This window comes from Melanerpes formicivorus, unplaced genomic scaffold, assembly GCF_026170545.1.
Source record: "Melanerpes formicivorus ecotype bairdi unplaced genomic scaffold, bMelFor1.0.p_v2 SCAF_14, whole genome shotgun sequence".
Lineage (NCBI taxonomy): Eukaryota > Metazoa > Chordata > Aves > Piciformes > Picidae > Melanerpes > Melanerpes formicivorus.
This window is the reverse complement of record NW_027142366.1, coordinates 13,647,199-13,672,596: the sequence shown is the minus strand read 5'-3', so window position 1 is coordinate 13,672,596 and position 25,398 is coordinate 13,647,199. Positions and strand designations below refer to the sequence as shown.

General features: G+C 41.0%; 1 protein-coding gene across 1 annotated transcript; it reads right to left on the bottom strand.

The window, feature by feature from the left end:
- Positions 1 to 246: 246 nt before the first annotated feature.
- On the bottom strand, positions 247 to 22,802 carry TEKT5 (tektin 5). Its single transcript, XM_068147142.1, has 7 exons — positions 22,239 to 22,802; positions 20,258 to 20,341; positions 18,783 to 18,853; positions 17,034 to 17,177; positions 15,023 to 15,245; positions 3,260 to 3,414; positions 247 to 586 (listed from the first exon to the last, which is right to left on the bottom strand). Exons 1-7 carry the CDS (start codon positions 22,797 to 22,799, stop codon positions 373 to 375), a joined length of 1,452 nt encoding a protein of 483 aa, XP_068003243.1. The 5' UTR covers positions 22,800 to 22,802; the 3' UTR covers positions 247 to 372.
- Positions 22,803 to 25,398: the final 2,596 nt, after the last annotated feature.

Here is a 25,398-nt window from a genome sequence, read left to right as displayed (position 1 = left end):
ACTAGTTCTTCCTCAAATTCTTTACAAGGTCTATTGCACTGTTAATGTTTCCACTGTCATGCAGGAAAGTTTCTCTTGAAGCCCATTCCATCCTTCTTCCCTCTACCTTCTCTAACTAGAAAGTTGAGCAACCTTAACTTGCAGACTGAAGTACAATTTCTGTTAGAATAAGTCTACTAATCCGATTTGAGATCAGAATCTCAGCTGTAGCTGCTTCTAAATTGTTCAAAGGCAAGAGGCATGATATTGATTTAAATTAGTTTATTTCTATTAGACTTTCCTATCTGAGAAACCAGAATAATAACTATTTCCTTCAGAACCCTGTGACTGGCAACCTTGTGACTTTCAGATCAAGGTATCAAAGGTTACTGCTTAAGTGTAGCCAATGAGCCGCGGGGTGCTGGGGAAGACTTTGCGCATGTCCATACACTTCTTGTCAATGAAGAAGGAGTTTGTCTTCACAGAAATGTCCTCTTCCAGCTTTGATTTGTTGTTGACCAGCATTTGCAGAGTATCTTTGGCTTCTTGTAGACGTAGCTTTAAGGTCTGTAAGGTGTTATCTAGAGTGAAAACTTCAGTGACAAGCCTGAAAAAAAGAGGAGGCAGGTTGCTCATGTAACTTTATGAGTTCCTCACCACATTCCTTTTTTGACAGTGGACAGGTCATGCTTTCATGAAAGATTTGAACAGCAGTCTTATACTGAATCAATATGAAACCTATTTGCCAAACTAGTTTCATAGTTTCATAGTTTCATTCAGGGTTGGAAGGGACCACATGGATCATCTAGTTCCAACCCCTCTGCCATGGGCAGGGACACCCCACACTAGATCAGGCTGGACAGAGCCTCATCCAGCCTGCTCTTAAACACCTCCAGGGACGGGGCCTCGACCACCTCCCTTGACAACACATTCCAGGGTTTCACCACTCTCATGGTGAAGAACCTCCTCCTCACTAGCTTCTATAGCACCTCTAAGAAGTGGTAATTTCTTGCCTGTTCACTTTGAACAGCAGATTAGGCCACACTGGTGGGTCTTTCCAATGGCTGTATTCATTTGCAGCCTCTCTGGAGCTAGCATGGCTGTGCTGAGCTCTTGCATATGGTCTTGTAGAATACGTTTGGGAGAATGGTGTAGTTAATGATGGCTTAAACTCGTGCAGCAGGATGTCCTAAATGGTCTAGATTTGGCACAGCAGCATGTTAATTGGAACAGGAATTGCTTGCCAGAATAACCATTGAATGTGGAGCTCTGAAACTGAAGTTTTCTGTGAGCTGATATCAGCCACATTTCTTCCAGTGGCTTATTAATGGAGATGCAGCAAGTCTTTTATTGTCATTGATTTGGTAAACTCTCTAATACTGTCAGCTTTGTGTTTTATCTAATGATCTGTTAGTTGCCCAGTGCACTGTAGACTGTAAGAAAGATTGAATTTATTATTTATTTTTCCCCAAATCCATTTTAGCTTTTTTGGGGCTAGTCTTAATCACTTCAGCACAGAAAAACTGGACTTTATTCATTTGTTTTCTGTCTTAATTCCTTCAGCTACAAAGTTGGCAGCACACACAGAGAATGAGTGCCAACATCAGCACTTCCTCTTAAATAAACAGCAAACTCAGATAACATTTACATGATACAAAGAAGTGGTTCATTTGATATTTTCTTTCTCTATTACAGTTTAGCTATTGGGCTGAATTCTTTCTCACTTTAAACCACAGGAGAGAAACACACATCAATTATTTAAAAGCAAAAAAACAAAACCTTTGAAAGTCAATTAGCAAATGGGTTTACTTTCTCAAATAGGATTTTGTCTCTAAGAAAATATATTTTGAGATGTGAACTCAACCAAAAACTATGATAGGAGTAAGTGTTCAAATTGCAAATAGCCTGTCAGATATCCAATTTCTAATTGCAGCTGTGATGCAGATAATACTCAGCGATTTGGATCAGACAAAGCATCTGGCATGGCCTGGGCTGGATTAAGGGGCTATAGTAGAGCAAAATTCATATGCATTGGAGGAAAGAGACCAGGATATGCTAATTATCTGTCAATATATCTACATCTAGTAAACAGTGTACTTGTAGAAACAATTTGATTGAAATATTAGAAATCACATTAGACTAACAGAAATCTTGTGTGCATGTTAAGCTTAAAATACTTATGAATAATTGAAACAGCTTGTGAAGCCCTTATATAACCTAGAAGCTAGTAGGAGTCAGATTGATTCAGGACCCCATGTACTTCTTGTTTTGAAGTATGTCATCTTAATATCCTTTCACTCTGATTGAAGAAAATATTCAAAGGAATTCTGTTGTTCCAGGGGCTTCTAATGAAGCTTCCCAAATTTTTTTAGACAGCACCCTTTGGAACATCAACAGCATCACTGGCAGTCGTAGGAAGAAAAAAGGGGGAAGTACACTGCATTTTTTAACCCTCAGTCAAGCAAGTTTTATATTTTGGATACATGCAATCCTGCTGACCAGACTGGTATCAATTATAATGCTGCAGAAACGTCAATTGAAGAGATCTACAGGGAGCAAGTAGAGGAAGAACAAGACAAAGTGAGTATAAAACTGCAGTAGTGCATTGATATTGAAGGCTATCTTGTTTTGTATTGCTTCTTTAAAAAATCCCACTGATTCTAGCTTATTCACATACCTAAGGAGTCCACACTCCTAACTGAAGTGGAAAATTACCTGATCCCATAGTAAATGTAACTGCTAAGTGAATGCTACAGTGCAATAAGAAGCTTTTCTGGTTTCTCACAGCTGAACTCTTGCTGCTTGAACAGGCATGATTTATGTGATAAGAAAAGCCACATGAAAAAAACTATCCAAATGGACATAAAAGAACTCAAATCTAAAACAATATTAGGTGACAGAATGGATGTGGAGAGCAGAGCATGAAAGTGATTTCCTGAAGTGAAATCTTGTGTTTCATACCGCATGGGATTAAAAACAGTTCCTAAGTCCCAACTCAGACGTGAGACTGAGTTCCAAAAGGTATCAGCCACCAAAAAGCAATTGAGCTCTTAACTGTCATGGGAGAAGGACTGTCAAGGCAACTACACACATTGAACATCCATGGTTTTGCCCATTACTTCAATGTAGCTACTTGGATTTTACTTCTTTCTCTCAGAATCTTTATCACAACGTAATAAATGCAATTCTAATCTCATCAAACTGATTCACACTGTCTTTACATTTCCTGTCCCTGAGTGGCTGATGAAGGAAGGGAAGGAGTAGTCTGGCCTTTACTTACTGTAACTGAGGTGCATCAAGGCAAAGCTCTATATTGGGTCGTTTAGTTCTTCCCTCCAGGCGGGTCTGAGCCACTTTCAGTGGGTACTCCTTTGCCTTTATGGATCTCTCCAGTAAATTGATTGTATCTTCTGTCTGGAAGATTTCCTGAAGTGTCTGAACAAAGCAGAAGGCTTCTGTAAGCCTATTGTGCGTACAAAATCAGAACTCACCCCTGCTTTTAAACACTCCTGTTGGAACTGCTTCCATTCTAGCATTTTAGGGGAGAAGATCACTATAAACTCACATCAATCAGATTAATTTGAATATTGTTAGCTTGCTCTTGCCATTTCTTGAAAAGGACATATGGTAAATCAAATCTCACAGGAGAGCCAGAAGGATGGGGTTGTACACTCATACATCACATGAAAGCATTTAATGAAGTTGTTCCTAGACAACAGGCAAAAAACTTCTTAAGAAATGCACCATCTCTTTCCTATTGCACATTTCAGGGATTTGTAGGGAAATTGCAATATAAATGCATTACAAGCAGAAGAGAAACACTGAATTTGATGATGGGGGAAAATTCCTTTGATAAAGCCACTTTCATACAGGCAGTGTTTATGGTTCTATAGGGACTTATTTCCATTTTGCTTCATTATCTAATTTTTCTCCTAAATAAAAAAATCTGCTGCTTGATCTATGAACATTTTGCAGAGATTAAATTCCAATAAACTGTCATTTTCATTTAAACCTTCATTCAATTCTCTTTCTCCTTTTGCCTCATGAAAATTCAGAAGCAATCAAATATGTCCCCTCTGAAACTGTTTCATACTCCAAGTATTTTGGGGACATCTGCTGCAAGAACGTATCAACACAACTCATTTTCAAACCAAAACAAAATTCTCAAGGTTCTGAAAGCTCCGCTGGGAGCTGTAGAGAGAGGATCAACTTCCTTTGAAGGTTTATTTTATGTAAATGGAGAAGAAAGGGAGTGAAATATCACCAGAAAGGAGACACCCTATGGAATTAGTATAGTACAATTTTCAGTTGCAGTGTATGTTATTGCATAATCATATTATCCCTGAGAAACCTAAGTGCTTCTTGTATGTTTTCACCTGTATGAAAAAAAAAAATGTTTTGGTCAGTCTTAAGAAAGAAGGGAGAATATGTTTGTATTCAGGTAACACTTTCTAGCCAATTGATTATTATTTAACTTTTATTTATCATGATTAATTACAGCCCACATGGTCAACCTGTTCAAGGTTTTCCTGTAGACAGCTTCCGAATGGAAGAGAACAAATAGAATTACTCTTCAGCCAGTCTACTAAAATCAATGCAACTTGAATTTCAAACACTAAAAATGGTGCAATGTGGTTTAAATTACGCTGCTATTTAGATCTTGCCTACCTACATACTAGGTTTTACCAGGTTTGCTCAAGAAAATTGAATTAGTTCCTGAAAGGTTATTTGTAAACAAACATGTGGGTGACATGGACAGTGGCATTGAGTGCACCCTCAGCAAGTTTGCTGATGACACCAAGCTGTGTGGTGCAGCAGACACGCTGGAGGGAAGGGAGGCCATCCAGAGGGACCTTGACAGGCTGGAGAGGTGGGCACAAGCCAACCTCATGAGGTTCAATAAGAGCAAGTGCAGGGTCCTGCATCTGGGTCGAGGCAATCCCAGGCACAAATACAGGCTGGGCAGTGACTGGCTGGAAAGTAGCCCTGAGGAGAGAGACTTGGGGGTGCTGGTGGACAAAAAGCTCAACATGAGCTCTCAGTGTGCACTTGCAGCCCGCAAAGCCAATCAGATCCTGGGCTGCATCAGGAGAAGTGTGGCTAGCAGGTCGAGGGAGGTGATCCTCCCCCTCTACTCAGCCCTGGTGAGACCTCACCTGGAGTACTGTGTCCAGTTCTGGAGCCCCTATTACAAGAGGGATGTGGAGGTGCTGGAGCATGTCCAGAGAAGGGCCACAAGGATGATCAGAGGGCTGGAGCACCTCTCCTATGAGGACAGACTGAAGGAGTTGGGGCTGTTCAGTCTGCAGAAGAGAAGGCTCCGAGGTGACCTAATTGTGGCCTTCCAGTATCTGAAGGGGGCCTACAGGAAGGCTGGGGAAGGACTTCTCAGGATCTCAGGTAGTGACAGGACTAGGGGGAATGGAATGAAGCTGGAGGTGGGGAGATTCAGGCTAGATGTGAGGAGGAGGTTCTTCACCATGAGAGTGGTGAAACCCTGGAATGTGTTGTCCAGGGAGGTGGTCGAGGCCCCGTCCCTGGAGGTGTTTAAGAGCAGGCTGGATGAGGCTCTGTCCAGCCTGATCTAGTGTGGGGTGTCCCTGGCCATGGCAGGGGGGTTGGAACTAGATGATCCTTGTGGTCCCTTCCAGCCCTGAATGAAACTATGAAACTATGAAACCCCAAAGAGTTAAGAAGCTGCACCCCAGTCCAAATCCTGAAGGGCCTGTTCACATCCTGTAGGGAAGCAATGTGAAAGATCTCCTGGCTGGCACTGTCCAAACCAGTTCAGCCCTTACAGCAATGCAATTTTCCACTAGATGATTCATCTTGGACCCTGAAGCAGCAGTGTATGAACATGACCATACTGATGTGAAGCCAGGTCTCCACGCTATACTAAGCACTCTGAGTCTGAGGCTGGTTCTTACAGGACTGGCTTGAGAGCATCTTCACTCAAAAAGAAGCCTTTATGCTTATAGACTGCAGGGAAAAAAAGTCTGCTTTCTTATGAAGGGAACAGCTTATGGAAAAAAGTGAAGATAGCAGCAGCAAGTTCCTCTCTCTAATTTTATTCTGCAGAGGTTCTTTCTCAATTAGACAATCACTGTAAGCCAGCTGTGTTTTAGAGGAAATATTTATGCAGGTAATCCAGCGCACTTTGGGAGCTATTTCTCTTGGAGAGAGCATCGTTTTATATCTTGTCTGCAATTTTACAAGTTGCACATACTTATTTTATGGATACATGTATTCTATTATGGATAAAAAACAAGGGATAGAGACTTCATGATGCCAAATGTCTCCATTATGCATCAAGCCCATGTCCTTTTCTCCATGAAAACACCAAGGATTTGGGTCATCTGCTGCTCAGAAGCAGAATTTGAGTAGTTTATGCAATTGTCAGAACTTTGCTGTTTATAACTTCCCTAAGAGAATCCAGTGTGTATTCATCTGTTCCTGAGAAAGATGAGGTCCAGCTGCCAGGTAGGCTGTTGGTAATTAGGTGGATGTATGCCAGGCAGATTGTTACAAGCTTGTCAGTCCTATCTTTTGCTCCCACTGTTCACTTTCATCGCTAACCAAAAACATCAACCTGTGGGGACATGCTGGGGCTGTGAGGCAGAGTACACAGTGCTTTGAGAGGTCACCCGCTGCTTAGCTGGGTCCTCCTTTCCTGTGTTTATGCTACAGCTTCTGTCCCTGCAGTGGTGTTTCCCTATGCCTTGCTGCCTACACGTGAGCCAGATTCACTGTGGTGTAGTTCTGCTACCTGCAGGGAGGTACTGTGAGGATATCTGCTTAAAACATGGAGCAAATTGTAAGCAGATTTATTTATTTTAAATCAAAAGAGTAATTCAAAGTAAAAACAATGAAGCCAAGCAGCATGTGGCAGCCCAGTAAGAATAGGGCAAAGCTGTGTCCATTGCACAAAGAACTCAGTAGGATTGGGGAGTTTTTTTTCTACTTCCACTTTCAGTCAGATTCTGGGTAGGAGCTTTGTAGTTCAGCCCTTGAGCTGTCTCTCACTTTCTCTCTAGGGCAACAGCTGGAAATGGTAATTGCCCTTTGTGGAGCAAACCTATCTATGAAACAGCAGAACTAAAGCAATCCAGAGCATGTGGTTAGAAATGAACTAGAACTGTGAAGACAGCTCCCTAGAGCAATGCTGCAGGTTCACAAATATGCTACTACTATGGTAAGCATGAAGTGTAGTCACTCTGCTGATTCTTTCTGTCCTGAGATAATATGAACCAAACCAATTTAATTTATTCAGTGAGTGCAGTTAGGTTACAAGCTCTCTTATATCTAATTAGTTCTAATTGTTCTAATCAGGTTAGAGAAGAGGGTGAAATTAATAATTTCTGCAAGAAATGTTTTCCTACTCTCTTTTTCTTTGCAAGCAGCACAGAAAACTTGTGTTTACTCTACACATGGAAGGAAAGCAGGAAACCATCAAAGGAGACACCACGTGTGCAAAAATGTACTACAACAGACTAAGGAAGCATTACACAAAGTTATAAGTGGACCAGGGAAGAAATTTTAGTGGTCTTTTAGTGGTCTTCAGTATTTCAGAAAGTTCCACTTTTCTGCCACAAATCCTCATTATGTGAGGGTTGCCTACAGCAAACCATGGCCCTTCCACTACTATGTGACAATGCTTCTCTAATGGTTGAGTTCCCTTTACTCTTTCATTCTGTTTGTGTGAAAAAAAATAACTTATGCATCAGATGATTTTTAAGATGCAGAAGAAAAAATCTGATTCTAGTACAGACAACAGTGAGCATATTTCCCATGTATAAACTGCCCTCAGTCTCTTGGCAAGGCAATTTTCATTAAGCTCAGTTAGCAAAGCAAACTTTAAAAGAGGGATTTTGTGACCACACGCTTTTCTCAAATCCTCTGATGCATTTGTACATGGCCAGAGTGCAAGTACAACCACCAGACCACACACCCAGATATATTTCAAATTCAGTAGTAACATTTCAAGTGCATGCTGGAAATCATCAAACCTGAGAGTTTTTCTGTTCCTTTACAGCACTTATTGTAACGTATTGCCAGATAGTATCTGACTGGGCCTCACTTCCCAGTCTACACATGGCAAGCACATACGTATTCCCTCTGGTGACACAGAAGCAGGAGGCTGTATTGTCCTCTCTTTTCAGAATAAGTTGTGTGCACTTTCCCCATAAATAATGGCACTTAACTGACATGGGACAATAGTAGTCTTGTATCTAGATATGACTCAAAAACTATTTACAGTTTGCACAGCCCACAAGTTCACACAATGTTAATGTTTGAAAAGGGCAAGCTCTGAAGTCTAAATAGAAAATATTTCTCTTTCTTGAGAATCCAGTAGTTCATTAATCATGAAAAGAGAGCTTTCATCCAAAAGTCACAGAAAGCTCCATTTTATGCCCAACCTTTCTAACACTTGGTCAGCACAACGTGCAGTAACTACACCCTCGTGCCACAAAACTTCATTATGTGCTCATAAAGGTAGGAGCAGTCTGCAAGCAGGTTAGGTACAACCATGGCAATTGGTTAGTGATACTGAGTAAACCTCTTGTTTATTTCCCAAAGAAAAATATCGTCTAAACCTGCCTGTACTCAAAATTCAAACATGAAACTATACATCCATTGGCTACAGGCAGGTGGATGTGGTTTATGTTCGTTGTGTTTTCTCATATTATTTCACCTTTTTATTAAAGAAGTGCTGTCACTTAAGACATACAAAGAAAAATAGCCTCAGGGGAACCACCTCCAACGCACCTCAGAAGCTTTGTACAAGCAGTTTTTGATTATGCATTCTGGCCACACATTGGATAAAAAGGTTTAGATAATCTCCTCTACATGAACGGATTGGTGGGGAGGATCACCAGATAGTGCTGGCCCAGTCTACGTCATGTTTGGATGACCTCCAAAGGCAGGAAGCAAAAACAACAAACGCTGAGCAGAATGTTCCTAGGAGAGTGTGGTGAGGCACTGGATCAGGCAGCTACCCACACGGAAACTTCCCCTTCCAGGGCATGAGTAAAGGTTTGTGATGCAGCATTCCTGAGAGCTTGTAGAAAACTGCTCTTGCTGCTTTCTCACTTCAGCAAGGACACAATTCTTATAGACTAGATACAATTACATCAAGAGAAAGAGATGCTGAAGTCACACATTTCATCCTGTAAACAGGACAGTCTTGTGCTCAGCATGAGCACTTTTAAAATGCTACAGTCTGACAGCTATCCTTGTTGCTTTGTTGTGTCCAAAGTTTGCTCAGTGCTTAGTATCTGAATGCAAAAAGCAGCAGACAGGTCATACAGTGGAAGGAACATTTTTGTGCTTCCCCCTTTTGTGAATTTCTTTATATTTAATATTTAGCCTCTCCAGTTTTTGAAATCTTTTTCTTTTACGTTCCATTTGTTGAGGTTATCATGCTTAATTGAATAGTGTGACTGTGAATGATTTTACAGATGATGTTAGGGGATATGACCACATCATATCAAAGGAAATCTATGATATCTTGCAATCTTTGGATTGCAGGCATAGCCCAGATCTCAAATCTGAAATTAATTGGGATCTGACAGTTTTCACTGTTGTATCATAGACAAATTCTAGACAGAGACTACTGTGTCACTTGCTCTGGCTGTTTTTAAGGTTTGATTGTTTCTTTTGAAGCTTAATTGCAGGTCACTGTTTTATGACTTGCCAAGTTTTGGGTTTAGTCAGGGCATGGTGAGGAGTAGTCCAGGAATGTCTTAGGAAAAGAAGAAAAGCACATTTGAAAGGAAAAGCCCACCATATTTCTCAACAAAATGTGACATCAGCAGACAATGCACTCAGATATTTTACCTGTATTGAAGCAGAGTTGGTGTCTTTCTGGGCAGTAACCTTTGTGCATTTATTGTGTATACTGACATGGGATGACAGAGTTCTTTAGAGATGGGAAGTACAGGTTGAATTAATGCCCAGAGAAAGTACCTTCAAACCAATGCATTGCACACTTTATCAATCATATCAGGAGAATGCACCTTCCCCCCCACTTCTGAGTCACTCTTTATTAAGGATCTTCACTCTCAAACAGGTTCCAAGATGAAATGTTAAGATTTACTGTGTACCTAGCCACCATAAATGGGCATGAAAAACTGTAAAAACCTGAGATTGTAAGGCATAAAAAGAGGAAGGGGGAAAATACAATGAACAAATACATATTTTAAAAGTTATGTGATGATACATTGGGACCTGAAAGTGGGGCATGGGTCTTCTAAAAAGCACTCTCTCTGCTAGAGTTCTTCCCACAGCTCACAACACTGCTGCAGTTCTCCTACATGCTTCCTGCATGCACCTCCCACCATATTTTAGTATTACTTTACGTTCCTGTTCAGAGGAACAGGCTGTGTCCTCAACAGCCATAAGGGGGTTCCTTTCAGAAAATTTATCAGACAAGTTTGAACACTATTTCAGAGGCCAGTAGGCAGATTCTGGTTATATTGCCACTTAAAGTTTCCTGGCTTTTTTTCTGCATTTTGTATTAGCTATACGATTAGGTAGGTTCATCCCTTGAATTAGGAGAAATTTCCCAGCTATAAAATATATTCAGTTCTTCCACCATATAAACATACTCAATAGTTGCTAAAACAGAAAAGTGTTTTTTCTCTCAGATAATTTATAGATTTAAATTCATTAAAAATGCATGGAGGATGGATGCTCTGAGGGGATAACTTGTTTAAGAAAAATATACCAGGCAAAAAGGAAAGTGAGAGGTAACTTCTATCATATATTGATATAACACACTGGCCAGGGGTAAAAAAAAATAAAAATCATTACAAATAGAGGTGTTTCTAAAAGCACACATTCTCAGGAACTGAAGTGGAAATGTTCAGAATTATGGCTGTTCATTTATTGGAGTGAGTGGTGAGTGGATGTTTTCTCATGGTTGTACTAACCATGTACCTGTTTTTCTAGCATCTTTCTGAGCCCTGTGCTCCTTGGTAGTGGAACAGCAAAGCTTCCAGGAAGGGTGGTGCTGGGCACTCTGCCTCTGGACATAGAAACACTTCTGAGCACAGTACAGGTGTTGGAGCTGGTAGGGATAATCTGCTATTTAGGTACAGCATAAATACTGGACTATATAAACATGTCCCTTGCTGTCTGATCTGACTGCTTCCCAGAGCTAATGTATGCAAACATCCTGCCCTCTTGGTTATTTCCAGGAAACTGAAGCCAAAGTAAGTATTTTTTTTTAATATTAAGTTTATGGAAAAGAGATGCAAACATATTAATGAGGGGCTGGCACCATGATTAAAGGTTTTCCTTCTTTTCCTAAAGATTTATATACTTTTACACCAGATGCAAAATGTATTTACCATACTATTTCTTGGCATAAACTGAGTGCTTCTTGAGGCACGCTGAAGACAGCGTCCCACCCTCTACTACACTGATTTGTGTACACCAGCCCAAAAATCTGGTCCTAGAGCAGCTCAGAGCCTGACTACAGCCATATGTTGCAATCAGACACTTGCAGAATATTTGTATCTCCAAAAGACCACATGCTCTGTGTGCCCAGTGATGATGAAACATAGGAGCGCTGTAAGACCTTCTATGGTTTGTGATCTAACCCTTGCCAAATACTCAGCTAGGAATTCTGGGCTTCTGCTTCCAGCACCTCCTACTTCCAGGGTTCTACTATCCAAATTCTGGATGAACCTTGAGTTGTTAGGATCAACATTAATCCCAGAATGAGGTATGATAAATTAATCATAGGCATGTGTAGTTGGGACAGAAATGGAAATGGGACATTTTCAATCTTAGGGTCAGATGCACTAAGGCTGCACTGCCTGCAGGCCACTGGTCTATCCTGTAGAAATGTCTGTCTTGTATGTCAGTGCCTGTAGGGAGATTAAAGCTTTCAAGGAGAACAGTGATCTTGATTTTGAGTTCCTGGTGTTAATGAAGCCATCTATCTGCAGTAAAACTCTTTCAGTGATTAATTCCTTTGCTCTGAAAAACAAGTACTTATTTTCCATCTGGTTTTGTCTGGATTTTGTCTGGCTACTGATTCCTCTTTGGTTTTGCCTGCTCAAGCAAAAAGCCTTTTATTAGCATTATTTTTTCTTCTGTATAGATACTTATGGATTTAGCAAGTTCTCTGCTCCTACCCTAACTTTTACTTGGATAAGTAAAGCAGAGTCATCTGGTGCTACTAGCAGCAACATTTTCAGCCTGGTACAGAGAAAGTTGAGGAACTTATTGCATCCATTGCTTGCTTTGCAGTCTTTTAATCATTCCTGCAGCTGTGATGACTTCTAGGCTTTGGGCTTGCAATAGGAAATGCTTTATACCACACCCTTGCTCCCACATATTCAGTGTGGTCACCACTGTAAAGATCACACATTGTCTTAGTTATGTAGAACAAAATCAAGCAAACGTGGGCAGAGAATAATTTTACAGAGAAGCTCTGCAGTGAACTGGACAGGGAGACATCTAAACCAGGTTTTTAAGGACAGTATTTCCCTTCTGTATTTGATAGTTTCCTGTTCAGAATTATGCAAAAGCAATTTAGTCCTCTTTTAGTGTTCCCATATACAAATCACTTCCCAGGCTTCTGACAGACTTGAAGCTGTCAGCTTTACCAGCCAGCTTCCCCAGAAGAAGTAGCAGAGAGGAAAAGCCAAATAACAGACAATGAAAACCTGAGGTGAAGATAACTTGGACAACTTCCTGAATACATTAATTAAATGAGTGGGAATAGGCAGCAGCTGGACTGGGAATGCAGAAAAGCAAGTGGAATCACTGACAATCAATGCTCTTTGGAGTCTCCCTTGTGTTGATTTGGTTACTTGATTTGAATTCACATCAAACTTCAAGTAGAATAAAGGGTAAAAATAAATCTGATCTGCCCTAAGACAAAACATCTACAGGTTGCTACCATCTCTTGAACTAAAGGCAAATTATTTTAAGGTTTATAGTAAAAAATGTGGACAGGAGATACATATCCTGAGATGATTGTACAAGCATGCTTTCATCATGTGTATTGCCTGATGACTATAAATTGGAGGCATTTCGTCTTTTTTGAACTGTTTTAGACATGAAAAAGAGGCAAAGGCTGTGTGCCAAGCAGCTTAAATGTTAAGGTTTGAGAAAGTATTTTGAGGAGCAAAAATCTGTTTATTTAAATGCCTACCAGGACAAGTACTTAGGTGCATCTCTTGGCTTACTGGGATTGGAAAAGTGTGTATAGTTAAGGAAAATCAGCTGAAGCCTTCTCCTGAAGACTGTATTGTGCTTCTAAATAGGTGCGAACATTCTACAGTATGAATGTAGGTTAAATTTGGATTACTCCTCACAGCATATACAATTTTCTTCACCTCCAGCATTTTGCTATTCTGATGTAACTCCATTACTGTGAAGTTTGTAATGAGAAAAGTACTTCTGATATTTGTGTCCTAACTAGTACCTCAGCAGTTAACAACATTAGTTCATAAAGTGAAATCTTCTTTGGGTTGTTTTTTGTTTGTTTTAATCCTTGAGTATATACAATCTAATTATTCTTTACACAAATATGATTGCCCAAGTTTCTCCAGATAGCTTAGTATTGCTATTTCACGGTGTAACAGTATAAGGACATCAATACTGGTTTCTATACTATATGTCACATTGTCAGCTGGACCTTCATGACAAAATGAAGCCTGTATGTTGGTATTTCACAATGCACTTTGTGACTCAATATATGCACCCTCTGCCACCTTGTGCTGGTAGTTCCTTTATAAAAGGGACACTCAAAAGCATTAGAAAAGGTCAATGGAAAATACGAACAAAATATCCACAGATTTAAATCCATGAGAAACTTGGATGGCCAATTCAGGGATAAAGCATCGTAGTTGGCTAGATCACATACAAACTAAACCACACAAATCTACATTCAACATTTTTCATGTTTTATAAGACGGGGGGGGAAAGAAAACATTGGTTTATGTCTTGTGACAACACACATTTTTAGCTGGTTAGTTTGCACTTTCTTAAGAATCCCTAAAAATAAACTGAAAACATCTTAAAGTACTTATGGCAAAGAGAATGGCAGGAAAACTCTATTGTTTCCAAATGTGCCTTGAAAAAAATGAGTGAACATGAGGCTCTTCTATAAGAGAAAGAGTATAAGGGGAAGAACTTACTGAGCTCTGACTGAAGTCATATGAAGGTAGAGTTTATCTGTCAACACAAAGGCAGAGCCTCTTCATTTCAGAACACTTGTTTCAAAATTTAACTAATATACTTCCAACATGTTACTTTTATCAGTGAAGATCTACTGGAAAGGCCATACAGAGAGAGATTAGTAGAGGTCTGTCTCCTACTGCGCCATTTCTGCTTTGTATGTGAAAACAAAGGTAGAACAAATGTTTGGAAAGTTCAGACTGACCCACTTGGAAGTATAAGGCTTGTTCTGACCACAATCAGGCAAAAATACATGTTAAAGATGTGCAAATGCATTTAAGGTTAGGAAAACTTGGAACTTAGGTGTCAAAGACAGACCAATGACATTCTGCATGTAAATATTTTCAAATCTTAATTAATTTAGGGCTCTTCCTTTGCTGTTGCCAACACAAAGTGCAAAAACTTCAGTCTTCCTCCTTCCTCTAAAACAGAGGCTTGTGAGCCTTTTCATTTGCACACATTCCATAGTTCACTGTTCATAAAAAAAAAAGTATCAGGGAATGGCAAGGGAATCTCATCAATGAATGGAAAATAGAAAAAAAATACACTATTTAAGATATCTTTCCCACTTTAAGCATGTCAGTTACAATAAACATAATCAGTGGGTGGTTCTGGACAGATGCTGCATGGTTCCTTGCAAAACCTTGTCATCCTGTCAGTCTGCCTGTCTTTTGACTAAGCTCTTCTTAAGCCGTGTGTGAATTAAATGCTGTTTGAGGAAAGGTAATGCAGGTACAGCTTTTGAGGAGGTCTTTAGTCAGGAAAGACATAAACTCTAGAGAAGATTTCTAAGCCTTTTGAGCACAACTAAGATAACATGCAGCTGCCAAGTCTTAGTGAGGCTTACCTTGGCCAGTTGTAGTTGGAGTTTATTCTTTGCATCAGCTACCTCAGCAATACGACTGTTAAAGGCCAAGTTGGTACCAACACAATGGTTCCACATCTCCTCAGATGCATTTTCTAGTTCAGTCTCTGCATCCTCTCGCATCTTGGCAGAGTTGGCCCTTGCATGTTGAGAACACCTGATATTGTCGTCGCTGAATTTAGCCCACGTTGCAGGAACCGAAACACTAGTAAGAAATTTAAAATAAGAGGACAATTTCAAACCTAAAAGCCTAAGTGAGCTATTTTCTTTCAGTGATAATTAAGCTGAATTACACTGTGTTCATCCATTGAACTGGGCAGTCACATATCACATGATTCTGTGGTCTTCATATCCTCCACTCTCTATAAAACAAAGATGTGGTAGCAATGAGTGAAGGTATTTGGAGAACTGTTGCTTTGACAGTGTTATCTATGGCTTGCTTGAATCTCATAGCTGCTAACTAAAGGTCTTGGTGGCCCTAGAGCCAACTACAAAGTAAGCAGGTTTATGGCTTGCTGTATACAGAATGACTGTTTCTTGCATACTTTATTTGTTGTTTCCAGGATCGGATATAAATGTCAACAACACAGCTTCTTTGTGTCTTTAACAGGCAAGGTGAAGATCTGAGTTCACACCTGCTGTGATTTGAAATTTGACTCATTTCTATGTGTCATGTTTCAGAGTACTCATGGCCTTGATGGATTAGCAGATACTTTAGCATGATCTCCTGGACATTGCACACCATCAGATTACATTCAAATACCATCTACTTTTGTGAATTCAAATGTTCTTCCTGGGGAAACTGAGTTATGTGCCATTTTCTCAACATTGTATTACATTTCCAAGTAGGTTCCCATTTGACTTTCCAAAATACTCAGTACTTAATCTGTTAACATTGCTCTTTCAGACTGTAATTGATCTGGCTGGCTCTGCACACCTGCACTGCTCCCGAGTTCTGCCAAATGGTTTCAGGAAAATCTTAATGAAAAATGGCACTTCTTTGGTTGGTGAGAAAAGAAAGGGCATATAAAATGTATCCACGTGAATCTCCTTTTTACTAGAGCTGACAAAAATCATTTTATTTATTGCTAATCCTGCAAGCAGGTAGTTACTAGAGTCAGCAGAATGCCTGCCAAGTTTCCTTTGCATATGGCCTCATTTCAGTAGTGAATGAGGTGATCTTTTAACGAAAAGCAGAACATAAGTAAACAAATAATAATGATTTTTTTTTTCCTCCTGCCAACAAGACACAGTCATTAACATTTCAGGCGGTGAAGTATGATCACCATTCAAATGCTGCTGTGTTAAAGAGTGATAAGGGAACTAACAAGTCATTAGCACAAGAACACTGCCCTCTGTTGCAAGCTGCTTTTCTTCTGCTATTGCTTTTAGATTGGATGCAGGTCTTGATGAGGCCACTACTAATAAGCAGTTTTAAAACTGTATAGAATTGGGACATTTTAATTCAGTCTGCAATGTTAAAGACATGCCAAACCTTTTTGTTCATCCTATTTAATACATATCTATATATAGCTTAAAGGACTAATTTCCAAGTAATCTAAGCTATTTTAATGGAAAATATATTTAGCCCTTGGTGTGCACTTGCATGCTGTATACCACACTGTGCACTGCACACCTTAGCTGAATTTTGATTTGATTGCATTTGATTCTGAAACCTAAAGGCCAGAAGACATCTCCACAAAGGAGTATGAGGAGTCAGCTGTGACACAGTTGTAAATCATTATCCTCACTGAAAAACACAGCTCATCGCACATCAGTGCTGTAGGTGCTGCAGGCTGCCAGCCCCTGCCTGGCTTCACAGTGGCAGCTGTTAGGAGGCAGGGAATAAGTAAGAATGATGGAAAAACAGGATGGAAAATGCAGGGAGATAAGCCACTTCTGTATCTCCTCTCAAAAGACAGGGCTAGGACTTGTGCTATCAAGTTCCTACTTCCAGCAGGAAGCCCAGAAAGAGTTACAATTCACTACTCACGACCTATCTGCTTTTTCCACTCCATGGTAAAAGTTGATGCTGTCTGATGTGTTCCTCAGGTTAAAGCACTTCTCATCAATAAAATGGGCTGAGCATTTGTCAGAAAGATCCCGCTCCAGGGCATGCTGCACATCTCTGTTGATGCTGTCGAGGGGAAAGACTTCTTTAATCTGAATCTCCTTTAATGCTAAATAGTTCACTGCTGTCATTAGCTTCCCACAATGCTTTATTTTCTATTTTGTTGGCACAGTGGCTTGAAAATGCTTGGTGCTGTAATTTAGCTAGAGGGAGCTGCTGTACCACTCATCTCATTTGGTCTCCAGCAAGTATTCCCCAAAGAATTTTATTTAACTCACTGCTTTTAATAATGTTTGTCATTTTGATGACAGACAACTGCAAGGGTGTAAAACAACAGTAAGTTCTTGTGTGGCCTGAAAGAAAGCCTCAGAGCAAAAGGGAGGAATGTTTCAATGATAGCCTTCACGCCTGCACAGCTGTAAACCTGGAAGAAAAGGGCAGACCACAGCTGTAATTTCACATCTCTCCTGATTTGGGGGACAATTCACTTAGCTCATCAAACAATACAATTTCAATATAAGTTGCACTTAGTAGGATATTTGTGTGCTCCTGAAGGAATAAAATACATCCCAAAGCCTCCCATAACAAAATTATACAGAAAAATGATTTAAGTCCATTCTGTAACTCATCTCATACTTTATGATGTGCTTAGATTCCTGTTCCTTCTCAGTAATAGATTTCTTTTGAATTTATTTAATTTAAATTTTAAAAAATCCCTTCATGCTTCACTCCAATGTGACATATAGCAACACTGGCACAACTAAGCTCTAATTTTAGTATCCCCAATTTTAATGAAGGATTTCAGATTAAACATTTAAAACTGGAGTCACAGCCATCTCCTGTGGTTTCACATATAAACTCTATCATTAGTAAGAATTAGAAGTGGAGGGCAGTGAGCATCTAAGAGGTGAAGGATCTGCTTGACAGCTAGGTGAACATGAGCCAGCGGTGTGTCCAGGTGGTCAGGAGGGCCAATGGCATCCTGGCCTGCATCAAGAATAGTGTGGCCAGCAGAAGCAGGGAGGTCATTGTGTCCCTGTACTCAGCACTGGTTAGGCCACACCTTGAGTACTGTGTCCAGTTTTGGGCCCCTCAGTTTCAGAAGGACATTGAGACTCTTGAACATGTCCAGAGAAGGGCAATGAGGCTGAGGAGAGGCCTCGAGCACAAGCCCTATGAGGAGAGGCTGAGGGAGCTGGGGTTGTTTAGCCTGGAGAAGAGGAGGCTCAGGGGAGACCTTTAGCTGTCTACAACTACCTGAAGGGTGGTTGTAGCCAGGAGGGAGTTGGTCTCTTCTCCCATGCAATCAGCATCAAAACAAGAGTACACAGTCTCAAGCTGCACTAGGGGAAGTTTAGGCTGGAGGTGAGGAGAAAGTTCTTCACTGAGAGAGTTGTTAGCCATTGGAATGGGCTGCCCAGGGAGGTGGTGGAGTCACCATCCCTGGAGGTGTTCAAGAGGGGATTGGACATGGCACTCGGTGCCATGGTCTTGTAGTCATAAGGTCTTGGGTGACAGGTTGGACTTTTGCTCTTTGAGGTCTTTTCCAACCTTACTGATTCTATGATTCTATGCTTTTGCCTTTGATATTTTCAATCTTTGTTTAAATATTACCTAACACTGGACTCAGTTTTCCTGGTTTTACAAGAGGATTTAAATGTAAAGTCTTACCCTAGCTGATGGTTGATTATCTGTGCATGTTTTGTCAATGTTTCTTGACAGTCCTTGAGTACATCAACCTCCTAAAATGGAAAATTCACAGTGTATTTTCATCATAGTTCATTTGTTTCAATGAACTTAGTATTTCATTTTGCATTTCATATGTTGCAACCATTTCACATATCTCAAACACAACATGGGTCAAGAAAGGAAGTGTTCTTGTCTCTCTCTTCCTCAGTGCTATCATCTATTTTTTGCTTGGGTTTTTTTGGCTTTTTATGTTCTATCAAACATGACAGCAGATTTTGTTGGATAGAGTCACTTGAATAAACAAAGTCCAATTGTGTTTGGCTTAAGTACAATGAAGACACTTGAAATATGGCTTTAAGCTGGAGAAGAGCAGACTTTGATCAGATGTTAGGAACAAGTTCTTTACTATGAGAGTAGTGGAACAGTGAAACAGGTTGCTCAGGAAGGTAGTTGAGGCCCTTTCCCTGGAGGTATTCAAGGTGAGGCTCGATTAGGCCCTGGGCAGCCTGGTCTAGTTGGGGATGTTGGGGAGGTTGGACAGGATGACCTTTGGAGGTCCCATCTGGCCCAGACCACTCTATGATTCTATGATTCTGTGAACCTTCATCTACTAAACTACCCTCTCCAACTACTACATTTTTCTAGAATGATACAAATATTTTGCTAATTGTGGAGTAGGTTGAAAATATATCTGACGTCAGCAGCAGGCTCCCTAAGTAAGTATACCGTAATATTCTGTCAAGCTATTAGTCAAAGAAATTCAAAGCCAGATTCCACTCAGCTTAAAATAAATAAGAAATATTCCTACCAAGCACACTGAAAACCATGCAAACATGGCAGTTAGGGTCTTTCAACCAATCTTATGGTGTCTCAGCCTCTTTCCTCTTTTTAAAATCCTCTGGTACAGCACCACGTACCCTCTTACCTAAAAGTGTTCAGTTTGGGGAGTTTTGAAACAGGGAGTTAAGTGTTTCAAATTATTTGGAAGTGTTTAGGACATCTTAAATTAAAAATAAATAAATAAATAAACCAAAGCAACCAACAAACAAACAAAACAACAACAGACTCTTATCTCTATAGTTGCACAGTATGTGTAGGAGTAACAGCAACTTTAGAACTGGCTTTCCTGTTACTACAAAATGAGTCATTATTGTCCTTGACTGTCACTGTCTAGCTTGCTCCATGGTGAGAACGGTGCTTGGGGAGATCAGGCAAAGAGCCTTTCTTTTTCATTTTGAAAGTACCCTCTTTTCTTCTGTTCATGTGGAACATTTAGCAGTATTTCATCCCAGTATACATAGTTTTATGAAATTCATTTCTCTTTTCACAAAATTTATTCTTCTTTTCCCTTCCTCAGTCTTCCAAATGACTGAAAGGAAGAAATTACTGCCATGTTTCTACCCTAATGTCACTGAATTTGTCTCCACACTTTAAAAAACAAACTAGTCTGATCTTACCTTCATGAGGCTCTTTTCCACGTTATCATGAACTAAGTCAATACCGTGCCGCTTCTCACGGTGGTACAAGCATTCCAGGGCAATCTGCAATCAAACCAAGGAACATGAAGGTTGGACTGCATGATCACATGTTGGACTGGATAATCTTGAAGGTCTCTTCCAACAGGTATATCTGTGATTCCATGATTTGCAGTAGGCTTAGTACTGCATTGTGGAGTGAAATCTTGAACCTTGCTGAAGGGGCCACGGAGCTGACATGTCAAGTATCACAGTATCACAGTATCACTTAGGTTGGAAAGGACCTCGAGGATCATTGAGTCCAACCTATCAACACAGACCCCATGACTAGACCATGGCACCAAGTGCCACGTCCAATCTCCCCTTGAACACCTCCAGGGTCGATGACTCAACCACCTCCCTGGGCAACCCGTTCCAATGACGAATGACTCGCTCGGTGAAGAACTTCCTCCTCACCTCGAGTCTAAACCTCCCCTGGCGCAGCTTGAGACTGTGTCCTCTTGTTCTGGTGCTGGTTGCCTGGGAGAAGAGGCCAACCCCTTCCCAGCTACAACCACCTTTCAGGTAGTTGTAGAGAGCAATGAGGTCAGCCCTGAGCCTCCTCTTCTCCAGGCTAAACAATCCCAGCTCCCTCAGCCTCTCCTCATAGGGCTTGTGTTCAAGGCCTCTCCCCAGCCTTGTTGCCCTTCTCTGGACACGTTCAAGTGTTTCGATGTCCTTCTTAAACTGAGGGGCCCAGAACTGGACACAGTACTCAAGGTGCGGCCTAACCAAAGCAGAGTACAGGGGCACAATGACCTCCCTGATCCTGCTGGCCACACTATTCCTAATGCAGGCCAGGATGCCATTGGCCCTCTTGGCCACCTGGGCACACTGCTGGCTCATATTCAGGTGGCTGTCAATCAGCACCCCCAGGTCCCTCTCTGTTTGGGAGCTCTCCAGCCACTCCGACCCCAGCCTGTAGCTCTGCATGGGATTGCCGTAGCCAAAGTGCAGCACTTGGCACTTGGACTTGTTGAATGTAATGACCACCTTCTGAGGGTGGAACAGAATATAAGGTGGTCTCATTGCACTCAACTGATCCATCTTAGTGGCTCATCACTACTTAGCTGTTAATGCTTACTTTTACAGATTAGCAGCCTCCCTAATTCATAGCAAAATCCTTTAATCTCATGTCCCCCTATCCTCCCTTACCCAGTGCCCACATCTGAAGTTTCATACCTATACAAAAAAAAGATGGTATTTGAATAGCCCCAGCATGTTAACTTTACTTTTCTCATCCACTTGTTTAGAACTATACTAATAAATGCAACAGCATTAGCCTGGCACAAAGCTTTTCAGTTGAAAAGGTTTCCTGAATAGAAAGCATGTCCAGCCTGCCACTGTGAATCAGTACAGATACAGACAATTAAAAAAGTCATTAATGAATACTGATCTTTGGTTTTCTTTATGTCCTTGACTAGAAATATGATAGACATAGCTTTCAGCAGCAGTATTGCAGATGTTCATTAGAGAACTTTGAGTAGTTTTTGCATGTTCTGAGTTTTAACTAGCATCATCTATCAACTCTAACATTACTGTGTTGGGGTTTTTTCTGTTGTGATTACTTTGCCTTTAGGATGCTGGAGAACTTCAAAATGTAACACAAATTATACACTAAGTGAAAATGCTATTTTCACCAAGTAGCAGCAGAAAAATCTGAGATAGATAAGAGTATTAGGGTGTTGCAGTCTACAGGAGCATTTTTTGCTCTCCTGTAAGGTAATGAGCTCACTGGCCAGTGCCTGAGGAACACCCAGCCTCCTGGAAGCCTCAAGCAGAAAGGAAGAAAAAGAGGGCATAGAAATGTCTGGATAGACTGTCTTTTAGACTTTTATACATATCACCAAGATCTGTCTTGATAATGGTAAAAGTCATACTGATATTCAATAGAGTTGAATCCACAGTACAGTGCCAAACCTACCTTCAGTGGTCCCTGCAATTCATCTACAGCACATTCGAGCCGCCTCTTTGCTGTTTCCAAGGCTTGAGTTTCCTTCAGCAGACAATCTAGCTCATAGGAGAGCTCAGCTCTCCAGAAATCAATGCTGCAGACCCTCTCTCCCAGGTTTTTTGTACTGTCTTCTTGCATATGATGAGTCAGTTGATCCTTATCTTGCATCAGTCTCCTAGAATCAGTGTTCAGTCTACTAGCACTGTATGTGGAGGCTTCAGAGCCCTTTAACTGAGCCATGTTTGCCAGGTGCCAGTCACGAGTGCTGTAGCGGGCATGCAGGCTGGACTGTAGCGCAGGCAGGACAGTGGGTGGCCGCCCCGTGGGGTTAAATTGCTTGTCAGCGCCGGCAGGGACTGAAACCACCCTGTGAAGCAGACTAGGCCTCCAGGAGCTGAGGCTGCGGTAACCCGGTAGGTAGTAGGACCGATAGGTGTCCTTAGTTGTGGTGGTGGGAGCTAGATCTGGGAAGAGGCAGCTATTCCTTGTGCCACAGTAACTGGCTAGCTGCGTGGTCCCCAAGAACTCCATCCTGCACCGAGCTCAGGCAGCCGCCCTCAACCGTCCACCCGCCCCAGCTGCTCTGAGCAGCCCCGAAGCCGCTGCTCCTTCGAGACGATGCGCAGCCCCTTTGTGACACAAGAAGTGTCAGAGTTCTAAAGACTTTCAGCTTGCCAGCGCCTAGGTGCCGGTGATCCAGGGACCTCCTTTTCTACTTCCTGTCCCAGGGCACCTTGTTCTTCCCGCAGAGCAGCACCGGGTCCCCTGGGGCCGGCAGGGCTAGGCATCCTTTCAGCGGTTTGGTTACAGTGCAGAGGGATTTGCCGAAACTCACTCTAGATGGCTCTGTATGTTACCTTCAGTGAGTTTACCTTGAGCAAAACAAAATAAAAGTTTCACTTTAGAGTGGTTCTCATCTGTCGGTTAGTGGCTGCAGGGAAATGTGGCAGGAGTCAAGCTTTCTGAACTGAAACAGCTCCGACTGTCTGTCACAACTGTCTGGTCACCTCTGCACATGGTTTGGTCCAAATGGACCAAAAAAAAAAGTATAACTATATTGAGAGTTGCTCTTCCTGTCAACTGTATTCATATTCAATAAAATGTATAAAAGATTTAGTAGCTTCTCTGATAATTTTTCTCATTTTTCCTTTCAGCCTTCTGGCCTGTCTGGACAAAAACAAAAAATTGAAAATCTGTTTCTGAAATCCAGTGCTCTAAAACTACACCCATCTTCTGTGCCAAGAATTTTCAAGACAAATAATTAGTTGTCATTAGGTGCTGTATTTCTCACTTCTAAGAATCTATAAGTCAGCATAGATTTCTTCTAGGTTGAATGAAGACAATTGCAATTATTTTGTCTTCTCCAGATAGATAACTATGAAACATTTTTTTCAACCTAGGTAAATTAAATACATATCTACATACATGCATTACATTACAGCATATCTGGTCTCAGAAAGCTAGCAGGACATTACAGCCCAGCTGAAAAAAGGCAGGAGTAATTTTAAATAAACAGTCATTGTAAGTTAAATTTATCTTCTTGTGGTGTTTGAAATACATACAAATGTTACGTGCTAACTGTAGGGAGGTGAAGTATGGACAGAGGAGCCACACACAGTGGATAGGCATTGGGCAAGGGTAAGATTGGTACTGCAAATGCTGGCACACACACACACAAAAAAAAACTTTCCTCTTTTAATAACTGATGGAATTCATTCTCAACAGCTGTCCAGAAGAGGAAAGTTATTCCTGAGCATGGAGATTACAGGAGTGCCAGCAGAGTTCACTGACAAGTTCAGCCTGACTCAAGCACTGTAAAGCCCAGATAGCCCTGCACAAATAGCCCTTGCTGCCTCCAAGGAAAAGAAGTGCAGAGGAAGAGATTTACTTTTCCCTTTTGGTGCTTTTTGTGGTTAATGCTCTATAATAACCTCAGAAAATGATCTGTTGGCCCCAGAAGAAAAATATTTGGACACGTACCTCAGTTTAAAATGTGCTGCCATCAGTGAATCTAATCCATATGTTTGAAAGGAAGCACAGACCTAAAGTGCTATACTGAGCCAAAACACAGCCGAGTTCTTCATAGGTAAGGCACAGTATAAATTTCTCAGCAGTTACTGGCCCATTCCTCCCACCCCAGACATTTGAATTTGCTTAAGCATTGGGATCCACTTCTACACTACATCTTTTTTCATTGGTTTCCTGTAGAAGATAATTACAGAAGAGTAAATACAAGTATCAAGAGGTGATAAGCTTTTATCTGAGGTAAATATACTTGAAAAGGAAAAGAGGCAATAGCCTGTTTATTAATGACCAAAAACCAAATGCTGAACTGCTTAAAAACCTTAACTAAATGTATTTTAAGATTTTTTTTTCCCCCTAGGTTTTTCATTTTTTATTAGGTGGACAGTTGTTCAGAACTTTTTTTGCGTTGGTTGGGTTTTTTTCCTACAGAACATCCTTTTTAAAAAGCTTGTGGTGTTTGAAGTGGAGAGTGCTTATTAAAAGATAACTTCGCAGTACTTTTCTTTCCAAAAGACAGATTTGACAGCAGGATGTGGTGGTACCTTTCCAAATATCATAGGTACTCTTTCCTATATGTTGTTTCCAAAGTGAGACCTCCTTAAAGAGTAACTTAAACACTCATAGTTGATACAATCAAGCTTAGGGACTAATCAGAAGTGAGAATACTTGAGACTCCTGACTGTGCTCAAATCAGAAAAATACCCTTTTTACAGCACCCTCAACCAGAGGAAGAGAACAGAGGCTTTGTGAGAAGGAATTGTGCTGGTTCATTTACAGTTCCTACAAAACCACCAGCCCAACCCACCTTTCTTTCAAACTTAAGTTACCATCAGCAGTTTTTAAACCAGAATTCATGGGCTCTGCCTCAGGAGTAAGTCAGTCTCATGGGAAGTCACCACAACAAAAGGGATTGTGTTGTTCTGAGGCTTGTACCTGTTATGTGCATCTCCAGGAGAAAATCTGACAACTTCTTTAAAGGATGTGAATGTACTGCTGATTTTTCCAAAGATAAGTGGTTATTTAACGCTTTATTCTGAACACCAAAGCTTTTCTCATGTAACAGCTCTTCAGATAGCCATTGCTGCACCAACAGTTGTTGGGACTC